The 21368-nt window shown below is 41.0% G+C and overlaps 2 protein-coding genes across 4 annotated transcripts in view; both read left to right on the top strand.

Annotated features, from left to right (window-relative positions):
- TMTC4 (transmembrane O-mannosyltransferase targeting cadherins 4) overlaps positions 1 to 11080 on the top strand; it is a 56722-nt gene extending 45642 nt beyond the window's left edge. The window contains exons 17-19 of one of the 2 annotated variants that reach the window (XR_007630875.1): positions 4612 to 4681; positions 5200 to 6572; positions 11069 to 11080. Coding sequence is in view for 1 of the 2 variants with exons in the window: in XM_050332059.1 (XP_050188016.1) it covers positions 4612 to 4681; positions 5200 to 5351 (222 nt within the window). In the remaining variant the exon portion in view is untranslated. Of the gene's footprint in view, positions 1 to 4611; positions 4682 to 5199; positions 10331 to 11068 lie in introns of those variants that run through there. The other variant, XM_050332059.1, reaches the window with a different exon arrangement.
- GGACT (gamma-glutamylamine cyclotransferase) overlaps positions 1 to 21368 on the top strand; it is a 44860-nt gene that overhangs the window by 3533 nt on the left and 19959 nt on the right. Inside the window, exon 1 of one of the 2 annotated variants that reach the window (XM_050332074.1) lies at positions 12218 to 12347. The exons of the other annotated variant lie outside the window; for it this stretch is intronic. The gene's annotated coding sequence lies outside the window, so the exon portion shown is untranslated. Of the gene's footprint in view, positions 1 to 12217; positions 12348 to 21368 lie in introns of those variants that run through there. 2 annotated transcript variants of the gene reach the window in all.

The following is a 21368-nucleotide window of genomic DNA, read 5'->3' as shown; positions in this document are numbered from 1 at the left end:
GAGAATGCTAAATGACAATTAAAAGCATGGAAAATTCAGATTTCTTGTCCACCCCCTCACCATGTAAAAACAGAGAAGTGGATGGCTCTTCAAGGATTTTTATTGAATGGGCTTGGAGGGGAGGAGAGGGTGGACTGTCAAGGTGATAGAGGTAATTTTCAGAGTGCTGCCTTGCTGTGTCTGATGTGTTGTATAACCTCAGGCATTTCATTTATTAGGTTACTTGTTATGCGTCTGTATAAAAGTTGTTACATTGGCTCTGTTGCAGTAAAGGAAGATTTGTTCTGAGAATTTTTTTGTTATCTCTTATTTTAAAAGACATTGCGTCAAAAAGGTTTTATTATGTTGTGAAAGATTTCCTTCCAATAAGCACACAACATTCTTCTTCAGTTCAAATGCACTTTGATTTCCAGCAGAAGATAGTTTTCCTACGTCACCAACCAAAAACCCAAACCTTTTTGATTTCTGTTTGTATCTACTGATGAATGATTTATTGTTTCAGAAAGAAAAGCACATTAAGGATGAGCTGTTTCTGTGGTTCTGTTTGGGTTTTTTAATTAACATCTGTTATACCAAGTTAGAGTTCTCCTTTAAACGCTTGTTCTTATCTCAATGGATGAAGAACCAAGCTATCTTTAGTTCTTTGAAAATGTGTATGCTGTATTTTTGTTATGTATGTATCTATGCTTTTCTGTAAAAAGTGCAATAAATTGAAACAATTCAGCATTTTGAAGTAAAGCCAGACTACAATTTTGTGGCCTTGGCGGCAGTTGGAATACAGTGTGCTTATCCCAGGCCTTTGCTATATGCAGCCTGAAAGTTTCTTGGCAACACTTAAAGATTTGGCAAGATGCAGCAATTTGAAATATCACTGATGTACTGAATGTATATTTACTCCATATATCTACAGTAATATGAATATGATGCACCTTAAATAGCCTTTAATCAACCAGTATGCTTCTACTACTGCTGAGCAAAGTAGTGGTGATAAAAATGTTTTCAGCATGTAGTTGGAGATGTATGGTAATGGCAGCCAGCTCTTGAATATCTATTTCATTAAATTTTCTGGAAGTGCATTGCACATGTTGTCCCATTGTGCTTCAGCAGTGAAAGGATGTGAGTCTGTACATTAGGTACTTCTCTTTTGTGTAGGTGGCTACTTTAGGCACAGGACTGAATTAATTGGGCAGTATATCTTTCACTTTGATTGCTGTTAACTTGGCCAGTGAAGAAAACCAGAGATTTACTTATTAGACCAAAATACTAAAATTTGCAGGGGGAAAAAAATATAACTTCATGGGACTTATGATTACCTAATTTTTTCAGGTGCCAATCCACTGTTGATTTTTAGGATTGGACAGTTGTACAAAAAGAGGAGGTTATCTTGCACAAATTGACAAATTCTTGACTCTCAGTATGTTTCTCAGGTGACTGAGAAACATGGAAATCATGGGTTAACTTTGCCTGGAAATAACATTTAGAGGTCATCCAGTCCAACCCCTGACCCAAACCAGGGCCAGTTCCAGTTGAATCTTGAATATCTTTTTGGATGGAGATTGTAGAATCTCTCTGGACAGCATCTTTCAGTGCTTAACCAACTTTATGGTAAAAAAAAAAACCACCACAACATTTTTTTTATCCTTTTATCTATTTTTATCCTTTTATCTAATTGGAATTTCTTATATACCAGCTTGCATCCATTGTGTTTCATCCCATCTCACAGACATGTGAGAAGAGTCTGTTTTCATCTTCTCTGTATTACCTGATCAAGGAGTTGTAGGCAGCACTGAGGGCTCCCCTTTACCTTCTCTTCTGAAGGCTGAAGAGATTCAGTTCTTTCAGCTGTTCAGTGTATGTCTTGTGCTCCAGACCCTGACCATCTTGGTGGCTCTCTTCCAGACTCACTAAAGTATGTCTGTGTCTTTCTTGTAATGGAGAGCCCCAACCTGAACACAACTCCAGATGTGGTCTCGGAAGTGCTAATAGAGAAGGATTACTTCCCTGGACCAGCTGGCTGTATTTGATACAGCCCAGGATGTCACTGGTCATTTTTTGAGGGTACACTGATGGCTTTTATTCTTTTTGCTGTCCACCAGGCCCACCAGATCCATTTCTATAGAGCTTTTCCCTAGACAGTTGTTTCTCAGGCTGTACTTTTGCATGGGATTATTCCATCCCAGATGTGGGACTTTGCATTTACTCTTGTTGAACTTCACAATATTTCAGCAGTCCAATCTCATTCAACATCTTCATTAACGACTGGGATGATGGGGCAGAGGGCACCATCACCACCTTTGCTGATGACACCAAACTGGGAGGAGTGGCTGATTTGGCAGGAAAGCATCTGAGGGTCCTGGTGGACACCGGTTTGAACATGAGCCAGCAATGTGTCTTTGGGGCAGAGAAGGCTAATGATATCCTGGGCTGTCTTAGGAGTGCTGCCTTTTGCCAACAGGTCGAAGGAGGTGATCCTTCCTCTCCACTGCTGAGGTTACACCTGAAGTCCTGTCTCCAGTTCCCAGAGAGTTCTGCAAAGGGCCACAAACATGATGAAGAGGCTGGAGCATCTTTTCTATGGGGGACGGTTGAGCCTGGAGAAGAGAAGCCTCAAGAGGAGGATCTCAATGCACATACCTGAAGGGTGGACAAAAGTAGATGGAGCCAGGCTCTCTTCAGTGGTGCTCTGTGACAGGACAAAAAGCAATGGGCCCAACAAAACAAAGTATGTTCCCTCTGAACATCAGGAAGTGCTTTTTTTACTGTGACCAAACACAGGCACAGGTTACCCAGGGAAGTTGTGGAGTCTCAATTCTTGGAGATGTTGCCTGGTCATGGATAGTGCATACCAGGAACTATCTGGGTATGACAATGCTGGAGCAATTGCTTATGCCATAGGAAAACAATGCTAAAACTGGCACTATGGAATCTTATACCCTATAAATTTCCAGACATATAGTTCCCTTTTTAACTCCTATCTAAGTATTCATTCTCCTGAAACAGAATCAATCACAGAATGGTTGGTTTGGAAGAGACCTCTGGAGATCATCTCATCCAAGCCCCCTGCTAGAGCAGATTAACCTGGAGCAGGTTGCACAGGATTGCATCCAGGCAGGTGTTGAATATCTCCAGGGAAGAAGACTCCACAGCCTGTCTGGCATCCTATTCCAGTGCTCAGTCATCCTCACGGAAGGAAGTTCTTCACATTCAGGTGGAACTTGCTGTGCATCAGTTTCTGCCTGTTGCCTCTTGTCCTATTGCTTGGCACTGCTGGGAAGAGCCTGGTTCCGTCCTCTTGGCACTCTCCCTTCAGATACTTATAAGCATTGATGAGGTTCCCTCTCAGTCATCTCTTTTCAGACTGAACAGGCCAAGCTCTCTCAGCCTTTCCTCATAAGAGAGATGCTCTAGTCCCTTAATCATCTTTGTAGCCCTTCACTGGACTATCTCTGAGAACCTTGTGGTTTGTAATTTCCTTGACATGAGAAAATGAAGGCACCTTCTGCATGAGTCTCTCTTGGCTTGAGAGGGACAGCTCAGCTGTGCTCAGCAATGCTTTGAAAGGACCATGTTTTTTGGGTTTGAATTTGGACATATGGGAAAGCTCTTAAGTCACTTGGAGTTGAGTGACTCAACCTGGACATCAGAAATATCTTTTTCCCTGAAGGGGAACTATAGAGACTTATTTCATGCTTCACATGAGAAGATGGTGGAACCAAAAATCTAGCTGACAGGTTTTCTTTTTCAGTAGAGCTTGTGTTATTTTAAGTAGTAAAAGCTTAGCACAAAGGAAAGGATTTTTCTGCAGGTTATTGTTCTCACATACCTCAGACAAACAAGTATGTGCATTCAGAGAGAAGCCTATGGCATTGAGGTAATTTTATCTTCAGGTCATTTGCATTGAAACTGAATGAACAACTTTCCCTAGAGCTCAGCACAGCATAAAAATCTTTGTAAAATTTGCTCAAATATCTAAACTTGCATGTAAGTGAGTAAATATGCTCAATTTGGATTGAGGGAGTGTAACTTTTTAAACCTTTGCAGGAAATATGCTCTGGGAAAAAGCTATCTATATTAGCAGCTAGTTTGGAAAAATAAAATTGTTTTAATCAGAGAATTAGTTTAGCAGTAAATTGTTTTCTGAATACTTGCTGAGGGAGTATTGTAACTATAAAAAAAAGAATTTAAGTAAACAGTTTTGCAAACTTTGCTAGTGCCTGATAGTTTTGCACTAAAATAATAGCAGGCTATGAAAGCATGGCACTAATCTGTAGCATTATTACTGTTTTCAGGAGGCTGTAGCCACCTGAGCTACAGGATCATGAAGGCTTTATATGATGGTATCGTGTCTATATGACATAGTTTTGGAGGGTTTTTTATTACAATCGGTGTTATTTTATATTTATATATATTGTTATATATATTTATATATATTTATATATATAAATATATATGTTATATATATTGTGTTATATATATAAATATATATATGTTATATATATTGTTATATATATATTGTTATATATTGTTATATATATTTATATAACAATTTGGTGTTATTTTATATATGATGAGAGTAGACTGTCCTGTTGACTGTTATTTTAAATTATTCAGGAATCTGAAGCTTTGTTCCTCAAGGCAATTAAAGCCAATCCAAATGCTGCCAGTTATCACGGTAATTTGGGTAAGAGCCTTTCTAACTCTTATCAACTGTATTGTTTATTTGCTTCATATTCATTGTGTTTAAAAAGAAAAAGCAATCTTTCGAGCCTTCTTCCTGCTGGGCAGATTTCTATTTTACCTTTTGGAAGAACTGCCAGCCAGAAGAACAGGGCACTAAACCAGAAAAGCTGTCACATGATATGACAGATCAAGAGGGCTGCACAGTTCAGCCCAGAGGTAGCTGCACTTCAGTATCTGCAAATTGGTTCATTTATGCTATGCTTGTAACCCGCAATGAGCTCACCAGATAAGAGCTGCCATTTATGGCTGCATTGTAATTCATTCCTTCATCGTTCCCATGCCAGTTCTGCTCCCAGGCTTTGCTCCTGCATTTGGCAACAGAACAAGCAGCTACTGTGCCACCAGCCACTGACAGACCCTTAACTGCAAACAAGTACTTCAATGGTGTTTTCCAAGTGATTGGCAAGATTGCACATTATTCAACAATATTGCTAATGAAATTCCCCATTGATGTTCCAGCCGTGCTTTATCATCGTTGGGGAAACCTTGACTTAGCAAAGAAGCACTATGAAGTCTCTCTGAAGCTTGATCCTATGGCACCTGGAACCAAGGAAAACTACAACCTCTTAAGAAGAAAACTGGAGCAGTTGCAAAAGAAAGGCGGTGCCTGATGTTCCTTTCCAGGGTGTCCGTGCATGCTGTTTACAACTAATGCTACATGGCTACTTTTGACCATGTACAGGATTCAGTCATTATTTCTCAAAAATGATAACAACCACCAGCACCACACACTTGAATGTCCCGTTTTGCCCTCCTACAGATCCTAGCATTTCAGCTTAAGGGGTCATTTTATTTTTACTCTTGAACTGCTTTTCAAGTCCATTAGAACATTTTTATATGTATATGAAAGCAATGCAGATGGAATTTCACAGCTTACACTTGTCATTTGATATCTTCATGTGACATTTTAGTAGAAGGATGAATAGCAGAAGGTGGTTTTATTTCTGAAAGGGATACTTAAAAGTGCAATTTCCTGTTTAAATCCTGATCTTTTCAAGTATAAAGAATATCTGTTCACTTTAGTTTTATTACTGCCTTCTACTGCCAGTCCTGCAGAGCCAGTGAAAGAATGGATTCTCTCCAGCACATCAGTCTACTCATGTAATTTTGGTTACACACCCTTATACTTGTTTCTGTCTCAAGACTGTGAAGTGTTGGATTTGTACAGAAGTAAATAAGGGCAAGGATTTGACCATAAATGTCTGTCAGCCAGTGTACTGCTGAGGTATGCTTGAGTGTAGAAAATATTCTTAGATTGAAATGGAGATTTTAGCAAGCAGCAAAGGGAAATGAAGTGTGAGGCAACAGAGGAATCAGCTAGAGTTTCTGTTCTTGCAGGTAGCCTCATCTAGTACAGACAACATGGCAACGGGTCAGAATTGCTTTAGCTCCTGTGGCAAGTCCGTGGTCTAAATACAGTATAGTGTCTGCAGGAGCTAATTGCTGTGTTCTTAGGCATTTCAGTGCTTTCTCATTAAGGACATTACACCTTTCAGCTCCTGTACTGCTGGCGAATAAAGAGGTAATTTCTGTGACAAAACAACTGTGCAGAAGATCTGACCTTGGCTGTTGATCTATTACCTGGAAGGAACTTGGCTTCACCTTTGTCTCCCACGGCTTGTGTGTTTACTGAAGGGACAGATAAATAAGCATAGCTGTTAATGCATAAACTGAGCACATTGATGTGGGATGATTCAGAGATGGTATATATTGATACCCTGATACCTCTCAAAAGGGGCCATGCTTTAATACATGTTTGAACTCTGGCTGTCCAGAGTTGTTTGTCGTGTGCTAATATTTACATTCCTGCTTCAGGAAGTAGTCACATGTCTGTGTATTTGTGGTGGTTGTTTTTTTGTTTTTATTTGTTTGTTTTGGGGAGGTTGTGTTGAGATGGGTTGGTTTCTTTGTTTAAGATTGAAAGTTTGCTATTACTTTTGAAAACTGAGGAGCTTTACCTCTCTTTTAATATTCCTTTATTCTTTCCAGCCATGTCCCCTTGAAGAAATTGATCAGTGCAGTATTTGCAGCTTTCCTAATTTGTCCAGGGATTATTGTATAGGTGATTGTGTAATGTTCTCCATACACAACTCATCTATGTGTGGAACCATTTCAAGTCTCCAGTAAGTTCCTGCCACAGGGCAAGATGTTGTGTGACCTTCTCATCTGACCACCAACCATACAGCCATTCTACATCTATAATATGATTTGAACCTACAATAGGCTGCTTTTATATTATAAATTTGCTTGGAAATGGCAGTTGTTTCAATAACTGTGTCTACTGAGCACACTGCAATACTGCAGAGCTACCAAAGCATCCTCTGGCAAAGCTAGTTCAGGTACTACAAGCTGTGCAGCTACTTTTACATAATATTTTTGCCAGATTAGCTGTAAATCTAGCCAGCAAGGCTGTTGCAGTGGGGTGCTGTCCACAAATTTGGCTTTGAATGAACTAATCTGGCTACATTATATAGTATGCTGCTGTACTGGTTTGGGTTGAGGTACCAGAGGCGTGTATGTGTGCTCCTCTCCTGCAAATACAGCCTGTTTCTCAGCAGGACTAATTAGTTCATATAGAGTACTAAGTTGATGCAATTGTTTCCATTTCTTCTGGTTTCTGGACAGAATTTTGAGAAACTAGTTTCTGAATATATTTGCAGGATGTAAACATGCTCTTTGGTAAGCATCTGGTAAGCAGAACACTGCACCAGTATGGCTAGTCATCTTCTGAGGACCACCATAGTTAGCCAGTGCCAACTTTTGTATCTGAAAGGTGCTGAAATAGACACATTCTTCATTAGAAACGGCAGGCTTTTAAGGCTTTCCACACATAGCCCACTTTTCATCAATATAGAGAACATGTAGCTTCTTTGATCATGAAGAATTCAAGAGTTGGGGTCTGGCTGGATGAGTTAATTTATAGCAGAAGATAAATGTGTTTAATATAGTCAGGTCTTTTCTGTATATTTGGAATAATACATCCCAAGTTTAAATTATTCTCATCATAAAATCCACATGCGTAATTTTCCCAGTTGCTTTCCATATTAGCTTTACAAAAATCCAGTCGAACAATATTATGTATGGGGTATGAATTCTTTCTAGGTCATTATAAACCAAAGCTGTCATAGAAATTCCTCTGTGGAAGTCAGTTTGTCCTTCTACTCAAGAGTCTTAGGTGGAAGAGACAGACAAACAAATCGGATGTTTTGTTAGTATTTGAAAATGGTTTTTACTTTTCAGTATGGACAACATGATTTCTTGATTAGCTTTCTGGCTACCTGTATATATTTTTGTGAGGGTTTATTTGTTTTATATAATTTTCAGTGCTATAGAAATTCAATTGATTACTTGTATGATGGTAATAAGAGGGATACCCTTACATCTGAGTGTACTGTTGAGGCAGAATTGTGTTCAGAAGAAGCCACAAAGATGACTGCTTTTCTAATTAAAATTTCCTTAAGACTTTCAAGAATATTAAATATTTTTTTTACTTTATTTTCAGAAACATTTTGAAAGTGCAAATAATACAGTGGATTTTATTAAAATGGTTATAATGCTAACCTTTTGCTTGGTTTTTCATACCTCATAACTGACTCCTGGAACAGTGCAGAACACCCAACCCCGAAGAGAGAAAGGTGAAGAAAAACTGGGTGTGTACATAACTGTTGTTACAAACACTGTCTGTCTTTCCAGCTGGATTTTTTTCCTACTGCTAATTACAGAAGATTAAAGTTTCTTTATCAGCTGGCCTGCTTGATTCCCTAGGGAAATTAAGAAGCCTGGTTACTTTTTTCTTCTTGTTTGTTTTGAAAGATTGCTTGTTCAAATACGGTTCTGAGGAGAGAAATACAGAATGATGCACAGAATGGAGTCTGAAAAATAATCACAATGACTGCTATGGATGGCAGTCTCTTTTCACCAAAACCTTCCAGCTGAGTTCCCTAATTGTATGTTTCTCTCATGTCTAGACCAATGCCATGTATGTTAAGTTTCCTGTTATTTAATTTCATACTTAGTATTTAAACTTTGGAGATGTGGAGTGTGTGTGTGTTTATGGGCACTGAGAAATAAAAATCTTCAATACTTTTGAATGGTTTCCTAAAAATACTGGACCTGTTCACTGGGAACTTGTTTCCTTCATATTTGAGATACCTGCATCTAAGCTATTTATCCTAGTTTCTCTGTATAGTCACCGGAGGGGGGAAGAGGTAATGTGAACTATGATTCATCTCCTAAAGGAAGCATCTTTAGGATGTGAGGAGTCATGTACTTGAACCAGGTACTCATCTCCACTAACTTTAAAGGATAACTAAGGTGATCAGCTCATATACATGAAGAAAATATCCCTTGATGCTTTCAGCTGAAGTAATCTGGTCCCATACACCTCTAGCATTCTCATACATTAGTAGCCCCAAGAATGTTAAAAGACTGGCATTGAAGCAAACTGGCAGGTACTTGCCTTGAGAGTTGGAGAGTTATACTAGCTGGATGAGGGAATGGGATAAAACAAGTTAGGTAAATTTACATGACTGATAAAGCAATGAAACTCTGTGTATGAAAACAGAACATTCAGGTCCAGTTTGATTATTTTCTATCTTGTCTATGTTTCTGTAATAAATGGTAACAACTTACTGAATTGACTTTTGGCATCCTTCACTCTTACTTTAAAAAGCAATCTAAAGCAACTGTAAATTTGCGAAGGTGAGGTGTTTTTTTTTCTTAAATTGAAGTTGCCATTTCAAGCTGTGGCTGTTACAATGTTAAATGCGATAGCACAGCCCATTTCAGTATGGTGAGGTTTTTTTAGTTTCAATATCTTGATATTTATTTGCTAGTTCCTGCCTGTGTTCCCTATTTCATGTAAGCATTGGTACATTTACATACCTGTCATTACATGTAGATACCCAAGTGTTTCTTGGCTTGGCCCTTTCACTGAATAGCACTTCCGCATCTCTTGGTGTGTCTCTACCAAATATGCGTTTATGAGGGCATGTTTAACTCAAAAAGACTAAAATTTATTAGAAACAAAAGTGAGATCACTTTGGCTGGATCCAATGGCTGGATTTCTGCAATGTAAACACCAAGGGAGCCAAACCTCTGTCATGTACCACCATAAGGAGCAGGTGCCACTAGTAAGGGGCACTTCAGACTCTGTGCTGGACTGCACGATAACGTGAAGTGGTTGTACATAGGTGTAATGTTATAAACACAGCAACTTGGACTCTGTGCTTTAAGGAAAAAGGACCATACAGCTGCTCCAAGGAAGAGGATGTGCACAGCTGCATGGGCTATCAAGCACTGGAGGACAGATGACCTTTGTATTAGAATGCTGCACTGCAGTGTTGTGGCATGGGTGTTCAGTGCGTGTCAGTAATGATACATATCAAGTGGTTCAGGGTTTTTTTAAAACAAATTTTTTTGTTAGGAAAAAGTCTCTACAGGTACTGTGTAGCTTGTGATTTCTGAGATGAAATTTTTTTATGTAGCGTTAATTGTTTAGATTGCCAGTGGTATGTTAGAATTTATTTTCAGCTGAGCAAGAAGTAAATACATTTGTAATTAAGCCATGAAATAAATCTGCATTTTGCTATCTTTTTTTGCATAGCTTTTAATTGTGACAATGGCTTTTGTTTTTGTAGTAAGTTTTTGATTCAGGGTTCTGCTAAAAGCTAGGAAGAAAATCTAATGGGCTGGTAGACTGGCACTGAGACATACATAGGAAGACATTCACTTGGAGTAACAGTTCAAAATCTTGATTCAGCATGATTGTATTGATGTTGAATGTGTGTGCCTAAACAAAAAAGAAGCACTTGAAGAAAGTGATATAATACATAACTAATTCAAGCTCTAAAACAATAAAATATAGGGAAAAAAGCAAGAGCTACTTCCTCAAATGCTGAGCAATCTTGTTGACTGCCAAAATCAGATTCTTTTCCTGGTGTGCAGCAAGCCAGTGACTGCATAATCAAGAGAGACATCAGTTATTTATTTCAGAGTTGCACAAGCCTGGGTGCTCTGTGGTATTCCACAAATCAAGCACACCATCTATCAAAACCTCTTACTATTTATACATTTTAGCAAACAAAGAAATTAGTGCTCATTGGCTACAAGTTACACAGTTCTCTTACTAATTAGTATTTTACCTTCTATTGGTTAATGATTCTCTTGCTTCTTATTCTAATTAGTCCACACACTGAGTCTTTTCCTTTTGGGTCGGTGGTCACAAAAACCCAGCTGCTGGAATTGCCTTTACCCAGCTGGAGCTGATTTCAGCACAGTTGCTGAGTTGGGTTTACCAGTTTCTTCCTTATCTTGGGAGTTCTGCCAGATGTATTTGTGGCCCATAAATTCTGCATTCTTAGTGTCCAGTATCAGTGGTACATCCTTCTTCCCAAGCTTTGTTAACCTCCTAGGTCTGAGATCATTGAAGCATATCAAGCCCTAAACTTTTAACAAGGCAATTCTACCAACAAATAATTCGTTTTTCTAATAGCCATAGCCTACTTTGAGGTCTCCCCTGTCTCCTCCAGGCTGAACAAACCAAGTGACTTAAGCTGCTCCTGGTATGGCTTCCCCTGTAGATCCTTCACCATCTTCGTAGCCACCCTTTGGATGCTAATAGCTTTATATCTTTCTTATATTGTGGTGACAAAAACTGAACCCAGGACTCAAGGTGAGGTCACACCAGTGCAGAGCAGAGCAGAGCAGGACAATGACCTCCCTCGACTGGCTGGTGATGCTTTGCCTGATGCCCCCCAGGACACAGTTGGCCCTCCTGGCTGCCAGGGCACTGCTGATTCATATTCAACTTGCCATCGACCAGGACCCCCAGGTCCCTTTCTGCAAGGCAGCTGGTGAACAAGTACTGAATCGTTGTGTCAGTGCGTAGGGATATCTCACTCTTTATTCCTCCTACCAGTGCATTCATTTTCTTACAGTGATTTTACTGTGTGGAGCCTTCACATGCTTTGCTGAAGAGAAGACCAATCTCTACAGAGCCAGCTTGAGGGAGTCCTCTGCTGGGACCTGGAAGCAGCCAGCAAAGGCGCTTGGCACCCTCCAAGTTTAAAACTCCTAATTCAGCAGGCTCGAGACCAATCCCTGTCTGCAGCCAAAACCCTTTCTTCTTGAGTAGTCAACAACGTCTCTAAAATAATAAGGCGGTTTTTAAAGCTCCCCAGGAGCCAGCCTGACTACCTGTGGTTGCATTGCTTGACGCACGTTTGTTACGGCCCCCAGAAGGCGAGGCCCCAGCACCGGGTTTTGGGAGCGTCTCTCCCCAGGCGCGCCGGGCGCTGCTCCTGCTTTGGCAGCCGGCGCGGGCTGCCCCGCTCTCCCGGCTCCGGGTCTGGCCGCCCGCCCTGGCCGCCCGCCCGCCTCCCCGCCAAGCACGCTCCGTCCTCTGGCAGCCGCGCCGGCCCGGGAGAACGACCCCGGCCCCGGGGCACCCGGCGCTGCCCCGGCCGCGGGGGAGGGAGCGCGGGCAGGCACCGCCCCACGTCCCGCTCCGCCCCGCCGCCTACTCCCCGGAGAGGCGCCCCGGGACGGGCAGAGCGCGGCGGCCGCAGGCGGGAGCGGAGGCGCGGACACAGCAGCAGCGCTGGCGAGTGAGTGCCCCGGGCGAGCGCCGCGGGGCCGGGCCGGGCCGAGCGGGGCGGGGCAGGGCGGTCCGTCCTTCCCGCCACGTGATGCGCGGCCCCACCGGGCCGGGGAGCGGGGCAGGTTCCGGGCGCGTTCGGCGCAGGCTGCGGGCCCCCCGGGTCCGGCGCGGAAGGGCGCTGGCAGCTGCCCCGCACGGCCGGGGAGCACGCCTGCGGCCGCAGGGCTGCGGGGCCGGGCCCGGCAGAGCCACGTGTGGCAGCGGCGCCGCTCGGCTCGGCTCGGCCCCGCCGGGCGGGCGGGAGCTGCGGACGGCTTGGCCCCCGGCCTCGGGGCTCCCTCTCGGCGACCCGGCTGTCCGTGGTGCGAGGGCACAGCAGGGCCTCGGTGCCAGGGCTGGCCCGCTGGTGGCACGGCCGAGCCCAGGAAGAGCTGTCCCTGACGCTCTGGCGTTCTCCTGGTGGCCAGGCGCATCCTCCGAACAAGAGCGTTCATTATGATCCAGATAGTCGTGTTTTTTTAGTAACACACTTGGTAATGGGTTAGTGACGTGTATTTGAAGAGCTAGTATCTACATTAAAGGGGAAGAAGAAAGGAAATAGTTTAGGTATCACACGTGAAGAGAAGCGGTGACAATTGATAACTGTCTGTGCCTGTCAAGCGGAAGGTGTCCCTACCCACGGGAGGAGGGTTGGCACTAGGTGATCTCTAAGGTCCTTTCCAACCCAAACCATTCTGTGTTTCTCTATCCTTACAAGATGACACTTCGGACTTCATAGCATTTATCTTTTTGCCCTCAGTGCTTGGACCAGAATGTTGGGAGTCTGTTACCCTTTTTTTTTTTTTTTTTAATTAAGGATTTAATTTTGCTATGTTTTCATCTCCTGCCTTTTCTGTATCCTTTTCCATTATAGAGTTACGTAAACATTTTGCTTTTGAGTTAACATGCATTTAGTTGTATCTGCGTTAACTCCAGACAATTAACTTCCCAATTTTTTGCTTCAGGAATTTTTTAATTTGCTGCTTCTGTAATTTTTGCCCTGCTTTGAAAATACCAAGGTAGTGAATTATATAGAGGGTAACGTACAGAGGCACAATTGTAAATATTTCCATGACCAAGTTATTTGATGTTGATCTCTATGAAGAGTGGACTTGTTTTATATACACTCTAGTTTAAGCAGGCAGTCAAGCTGGAAAAGCAATTTATTGACAATTAAAATTGTTCATGGTTTGACAAACACCATTAAGAGAGGCTTTAAATTTTGCATCTCTGAACAAAAAGTGGGCATATTTCCATCGTTCTTCACAACTCCCCCCCCCAAAGAAAAGCCTTAAAAACCTACACTGTGTCTTAAAAATACATTTTTCCTTTGCCAGCACTTATCTCTTGCCCTCACTCCATCATAGCTGTCAAAGTCATAACAGTAACATGTCTTATTATCAAAGTGTAGTACATCATTCTTCTGCCATGGGTAAATAAAAGAACAGATGTCTCTGTTACTGCCTGTCTCAAAACCTGAATTGTCAAGGGTGTTACATGTTAAACAAAAAATGGCCTTAATATACATTGCTAATATTTTTAAATCTGCACCCTGCTACTGACAACTATTAACTTCTTGAGATGTGCGTCACACTCCATTTTCCTTGCGTTTTTGCAGCATGTTTGCTCCTCACTTCCCAAATTGCTGTGGTGGTCTGCATCAGCTTTGCAAGCACGTTTCTTTGAGCTTGTTCATGAGTTTGTTTTGAGACCGCTGGAATACTGAACAGAGCTTTGCTTGATGACTGAACAGTGTGTGTCATGTTGTTGATAAGTTTCATGTCACCTGCTGCTTATAGTTTTTCTTTTGGTGACTTTATACTTGTGATTGGGTTTCCATTGCTTATTTTCTGATATTCAGGATAGAAGTATTGCTTTTAATGGCTCATTTACTGCAGTGTCTGCTTTTTATCCTTTAGAAAGGATCACCATGTCAGTTCATGCTTTCCTTGGCTGATTTTTGACGTGGAATGCTAGGTGCCTCCAGAGAGTGGAGGGCACAAACTGGACCTAGTTTGAACCAGACATCCTGCTGTCTCTGCCACCCACTGTTCTGCTGAGCACAGCCTCTTCCCTTGAAAAAGTGTGGTCTGGCATTGGCTTTAGCCCTGCTCTGAGGGGGAGGCTGGGCTAGGTGACCTTCAAAGGTCCCTTCCAACCAACCTTCCTCCAAGTATGTCTGTACATTCTCATAACTCCCAATAGTGACCCAACTGCCTATTTCAAAAGAAGTTTCCTCTTGAAAATTACTTGTATCTGACTGCTGATGAAACCACAGGTTTTGCCTATTCTGCTCCTCTTGTTCGTATGGTTGTGTTTGTTCTTCTTGGGGAAGTTCTGGAAAGTGAGGTTACGTGACTGCCTGATCTATGTTGTGAATTTCCAAGTGCAGTTAGAGACACAAAGATGTAGTCGTGGGTGTGTCATGAAGTGCAATAAGATTAATAAATTCCAGGGGCATGTTGTGGCATTTTTCTTCTGCTACTAGCTCTGGTACGCTTTTGTTCTCTGGTGGATTAACCAAATTATTTTTCTATGTAATCCGGAACTCTGTCAATAGCTACTGTAGGTAGAAGAAAAATACATGTTTCACTCTAGTTTTTGTCATTTCTTTTTTGGAGCAACGCACTTTTCTATTCCTTCCTATTCAAGTCTTCCTGTATGTTTCTCAGGCTTTAAAAGTATACATTCTTTGAACTTGAACCTGGTCAAATAATTTTCATAACTCTCTTGATTTAAGTAGAATTGAATGTGAAACTTGCATGACATTTCAAGTGAAGCAGAGATCACATGTCATAACAAGATGTATTTTCTATACGAATTGCTGCTACCTTTCATCTTCTTATCTTTCAAAATATTTTTTTCAGCATTCTGACAGAGAGGGTAAGTATTACATAGATAATTCAATAAGAGACAAGGGAAATGGATGGACCCAGTCATGTCACTGAGTTAGCAAACATAATACCCTTTTCATTCTGTTTCTCTAAAGAGAGTGTTTAATATCTTCTTCCTTCAAAAATAGAACTGTTCAAGCAGTAGTAAATCACTGTTCTTAAACCAAAACATGTAGCTATCTAGAGCTTTCTGGGTTTAAAAGATTTAGTTACATTTTATGGACCATGTCAGATACAGTTCTCTTTTCTCCACTTCCAATTAATGCTAAAGAAGGACAGACTGTACCAGGGTAATATCACATCCTATTGATTTACTGTTATAGTGTTGTTCAAGAATGGCCTTTACATGAAGATTTTTGGCCACTGTGATTTCTTTAAGTGTGCCAGCTATTTTCTCTCTCTCTGGATTTCTCTGTCTTACAAGACACCTCTTTTCCTTTGGAATTACCCGCATAACCACCTCTCTCTGCAGTGTTTTGACTGTAATTGCTCATGACCTTTACTAACAGCCAGAGTTACCATCGTATTGCTGACACTCTGACAGAAGTTCTTGGCCACACAGAATTGCTTTTTCTCATCCTTTCCCTGAAGAATTGCTTTTTTCCAATGCTGTGTGTTGTTACGAACTGTGAGGGAGATCATCCCACCCGTGCCAGGCTTCAGCTGTGTGAGAGTATCTGTATAAGAACAGTGCTGCAATTTGAAATATTTGTGCTATCAGGTAATACCAGAGTAATTGCAAGTCTGTTTGTCTTCTTTCCTCCCCTCATTTTGTCTAGCCTAATACAACCCCACACCTTTTATTTCAGTAAAATTCAGGTTGGAAGGGACCTTGTGAGTCACTAGTCCAACCTCCTTTTTCAGAGCAGGGTCCTCTGTGTGAGCAGACCATGTTGTGTTTTATCCAACATGCCTTGAAAACCTGTAGGGATAGAGACAACACAGCTTCTCTGGGCAGCTTACTTCAGTTTTTGTCTGCATCATGAGAACCCTTTTCCTTGAACCAAATTGGGGCCTCTCTTATTCTGGTGAACTCTGACATGTACCACTGTGAAGAGACTTTCTGTGTTTCCTGGATAACCACTTCACAGGTATGAGAAGACTGCTATTAGGTCACCTCAAAGCCATCTCTTGTCAAGTTGAACAGGCTGTTTCCTGAGCTGCTTTTCACAGAGCAAGTGCTCTTGCCCCATGAGCATCTGCATGCAAGCCAGTTTGTCCATATTTTCTCTTGTTTTGGGCCTGAAACTGCATACAGTACTGTAGGAGTGGTCTAGTGAGTGTCAAGTAAAGGGAGATCCTCACTTTCCTTAATCTACTGGTCGTGTTCCTGTTAATGCAGCGCAGGGTGCTTGCTGCCTTGGCCACTTTCTTTGCTCAGCAAGGTGTATTCATGAGTTAAGGTAAGGATGAGTAAGGTACATCATTGGGACGTCAGAGGAAACATGAATCCCAGACATCACGAGTCCCAGTATCATCTTGGCTACTGTACTGCACTTCTGGCTGAGTCTTGGCTCCAACAACAGTCAGGATTGTAGCATTCCTGTTAGTGAGGAGGGAGATGCAGATGCTCATTTCTCATCACACGTCTAGATGTCTTGCTGTTTACTTATATATTCCACAAGTCTCAGGAACACTTGTTAGTATTATGTTACTTTCTGGTAAAAGTACCATGCACAATTTAAATAATATTTTAGAATGATAGTATAAAAGACTTTTCTCTAAAATACTTCTTTTTTTGCTGCTGATCTGGACTCAGTCTTCTATAATTTCTCTCTTTTATCTCTCCATATCTGGTCCTGTTTAACCTGGAGAAGAGATGTCTGAGAGGGGACCTCATCAATGTATATAAGTATCCGAAGGGAGGGGGTGAAGAGGATGGATCCAGGCTCTTCTCAGTGCCAAACAATAGGACAAGAGGCAACAGGCAGAAACTGATGCACAGGAAGCTCCACCTGAATATAAGGAAGAACTTTGTTACTGTGTGGGTGACTGTGCACTGCAACAGATTGCCCAGGGAGGTTGTAGAGTCTCCCTCACTGGAAATACTCGAGAACCATCTCTGGATGCAATCCTGCAAAATGTGCTCTAGGATAACCCTGCTTGAGCAGGGAGGTTGGACCAGGTGACCCACTGTGGTTCCCTTCCAATCTGACCCATTCTGTGATTTTGTGATAATGCTGGATATCAACCTGCACCTCTGCTGCTGCCTTCTGCATCTCAGGGACTTAAAGTTGTCTACACATCTAATGAAATATATCAATTAATACATTTTGCCTTCTGGTAGGCAGACCAGTTTATGTACAGGACTTCATATAACTATGGGTTTATTGTTTCTACTGACACACAGTACTGATAAGAATTGTGAGTTTGTACCTCACCACTGCCCTCTTTAGTCTCCTTCTGCAGATGACAAACTTGCATTTGAAATGTGAGTTTCATTTGTAGTTCCTGGCAAGAGATTCAGCTCACATCTCTTTACACCAGCTGGTGAAGCCTGAATCACCAGCCTAGATTCTGAACTTTAGGAAATTAAAGTGAGGTGAATGCTACCTCTGGCTCATAAAAAGTTATTAATAGCATTTTTTATTAATTCTTTTACATTGAACCCAAGTGATTGTTGTTTAATTGAATAGTGAACAGGCAGGGGTATGGACACTGAATTTTACAACTAAAATCAGTATGTAGTTTCAACTATGTCTATAGATTCTATGCAATTTCTGTAAAGAACAGTTTTGTTCTTGCTTGGATCTCAGAATGTGTGAATTTCTCTCGACATCTAAGGTAACAGGTTAGATCACTTCCCATCAGGAGGAGCACAGTCCACATGTACAGTAATACTGAAAGCTTGAAGGAAAATAGAAATAAACCAATTTTCTTTGAAACATTGCAGAGAAAAATGATTTTGGAAGTGAGACTGTAAGTAGTGAGTGAGAAATAAGGATCTTGTTCTGGTTTTGTGTTGCAAGAATGGTGTTTGCAGTTGTTTTGAATGACAGGTAGACCTAGTGAGGAACAGGGAATTCATGTTAGTTGTGAGATGAGAGTAAGGCCAGAACAGGAATTCATTATATAATAGTTTAATTAGAAGAAGCTATGAGTTGTTTTAAAGTGGAAGGAAATGGTAGGTAGGTAGGCCAAAGTGCATAGAGGGCCCTACTTGAAGTTTTAATACTCTTGTCTTTAACTAATTTATTTTCCTTTAAATGCTTTTGTTAGCTTTACCTTATTGAAGCTAATTTAACTATTTGCATGACCTATCATTCACTGGGAGTGCTGGAATAAAACATTTCTGATTCTGGTAACATATAGTGTGATCAAAGAACAAGGCTTAAGGCTGTTTAATCATTGATTTTGCATCTATAGTTGCAATTCCTAAACTAGAAGCTAGGAAATAATTGGTTTCACAAGAAAGCAAACTTGCAGACTCGAGTAGTTTGCAAGTCCAGAAGTGTGAGGGGAAGATGTTGCCCAGTAAATGTAACTGATTCTGTGTCAGCATCTTCACAGGTGTCCAGAGAAGGGATATTGACCTGTCCTTAGGGCTCTCCCTAATTTTAGCTTGCAAAACACCATGGAATTGCTTTTGCCCATGCAGTCCATCTCTATGCTGCTATGCATAAGCCTTCTGTTTGTCCTCCTGCATAACTCCTGCCTCCCTTTTGTTATGGTGTTCTTCTGGCTTCTCTTTTTTATGTATTTTCCTGTGCTCATGGGGTTAGGAGACTGTATGCTGTCAGGATGTGAAATGAGTGCTGGAATGTACACTCTTTGTAGGGATTTATCCAACACAGCTCAACTGGACTGAGAAGATGTTCTACAGTGAGGCAGCAGGTTTTTGTTAGTGTTTCAGTTCGGGGAAAAATGGGAATAGTTCATGGGTTTTGTTAAAAGCTCATGGAAAAAGAAAAGAAATGTTAGGAGGCTGGAGAAGGGGCTTAATAACATAAGCATCCATAGTAACAAATTTCAGAGAAAATTACTGGATTCAGATTTTTTATCATTGAGGTCCGATTTAAGCTCACATCAGGACTTGTTCAGACATAAACTGTTACCAGAATATGTGGGTTGAAGGCAATTGAAGAAAAGAGTTTTAAGCAATAGCAGTTGGGTGCAGATGATGAGATGAAAGATGAAAAAAAAATTACTGTCATGAATGTCAGCTGAGCGAGATGTGATGGTCTTAGATTTATAGATAGGAATAGAAGGAGTGTGATAGGCCTTAGGATTTCTTATTCCCATGACTACATGCCTGCTCCCAGGTACTCAAGGGAGATTGTGATTTGAAGAACAACTTAGGCCCAAATTTAATTTTGACAAAGGAAGAACTCTGAAGACGATGAGACAAGCCTACAGAGGCTAGGAAAGTGAGGGGAAATGATTACTAGAGATTACTGGGTGGAAAATGCAAACTTGGATTTAATGTCATCTTTTAGATATGTTTGAATGTATATCAATTGCTATTGATCTTCTTTGAGGCTGTTTTTTAGTGAAGCCATCAAAAATAAGATTTTTTTTGGTACAATAATTAATTAAGGATCTGAGCTCAGTGTTGTATCACGTTTTCACTGAAAGGAGACAGAGTACAGCACATGTATGGAGTGTGGCAACATGAGCTTTGAAGCAGTGGTTCAAAAGTACATCAGTTGCACAGCACCAGGTATTGCTTTGTTCTGTGTTGGTTGTGAGGTGTGGAGGTACTGTTGGTAAGTATTACGTTGTGATGTGGGCCTAGAACAGCTGAAATAAGTTTAGATGGGATTGCACAGAGCTAAGCCTGCACTGTATTAGGGAAACGTATAAATAACAGAGGCACTGTACGAATGAGAGAAATGTTCCAACACAGTTTATGGAGTGGAGCCCCAGGCTTGATTTTGCCTTAGCTGAAAATTACGTAGGGGAATAAATCCCAGCAGGTTGCTTACCATGCACATACACGTTTCACACATCAAACTACTAACCTGCTCCAAGGCTGCAGTCCTTGCTGTGATGTAGTTCAAATAACCCTGCCATGAAAACCTTCAGAATATGAAACCAGCCACTGGCCAAATCTTACTGAAGCTTTCTGAAGCTCATTTCAAACATGAAAAGTAACACGAAGTTACATGCTTAGGAACTTTGTCTGGTTGGAAAGAGTGCCCAAAGGGAAGGTGATATGAAGGGCTCAGAGAGAATAATCTCTGCCTTCTGTGGACTCTGTAGACAGAAACCTGTTCTCTTAACTGTTATCTCTAATAGGAGTCAAATGCAAGAGAGAGTGAGCATAAAAGAAAATTAACATTCAAGAGATTTAAATTATATTGTAGGTTAATGATTTATTTCTTTTGGTTAAACTATCCTAAGGGAGTGGGCCTTATCTTGTGGTTGTGGTTCCAGGAATAATAAATGTCTTAGTAATGTGCATATGTATGTGGTTATGTGAAGCTTCAGGAAACCTGCTTAACAGAAACAAAATATCTGAGGTGACCAGAGACAGAAGAGAGTTTGTTAGTGGTTTTTTTTCATCTTTATAGTATGGCCCTCCTTAATGAGATGTACTGACTGGCTGTCTGTTCCTCTCCCTTCTCTTCTTGTTTATATTTACCTTTATTTATCTTGTCAAAATATCAAGAAATTTAGGTCAAAATATATCTGGATCCATCTGCTCATCTAGTCTGTTCTTTTACTGCTAGTAGTTTTATCTTTTAATTAAGTATGCTTGGTGACAGTTTACTACATTAATGAATGGCATCAAGTATCTTTAATTTCATACATGATGAATTTAGGAGGTTTTTTCCTTATTTCTATATAACAAAATGATGTAATCTGTTTTACTTGTCAAATTGTAGTCTACATGTCTTATCTGTAACTTCTGTTTTAGTGTTGGTTTAGTTGGAATCTCAATCAGGCTCTATAATTTAGCTGTCTTTAGCAGAGGTTTATTATTATCCCAGTCTTGTTGTGAATGCAGAAAATGTTTATTCGTTGACATGATGGTCCATTTCAGTTTTGAATTTTGTTAATTGTAGTTATTCTTTGGTGCTCTAAATCTTATGACTGACTTAGATAATTACGAAGTCCAGGACTGACCTTTCAATTCTAGGTTCATCAGAAAC

Source organism: Myiozetetes cayanensis, unplaced genomic scaffold (genome assembly GCF_022539395.1).
Source record: "Myiozetetes cayanensis isolate MyiCay16 unplaced genomic scaffold, myiCay2020 scf5-8, whole genome shotgun sequence".
Lineage (NCBI taxonomy): Eukaryota > Metazoa > Chordata > Aves > Passeriformes > Tyrannidae > Myiozetetes > Myiozetetes cayanensis.
Note: the sequence above shows the minus strand (reverse complement) of the source record. Positions and strands in the feature narration are given on the sequence as shown.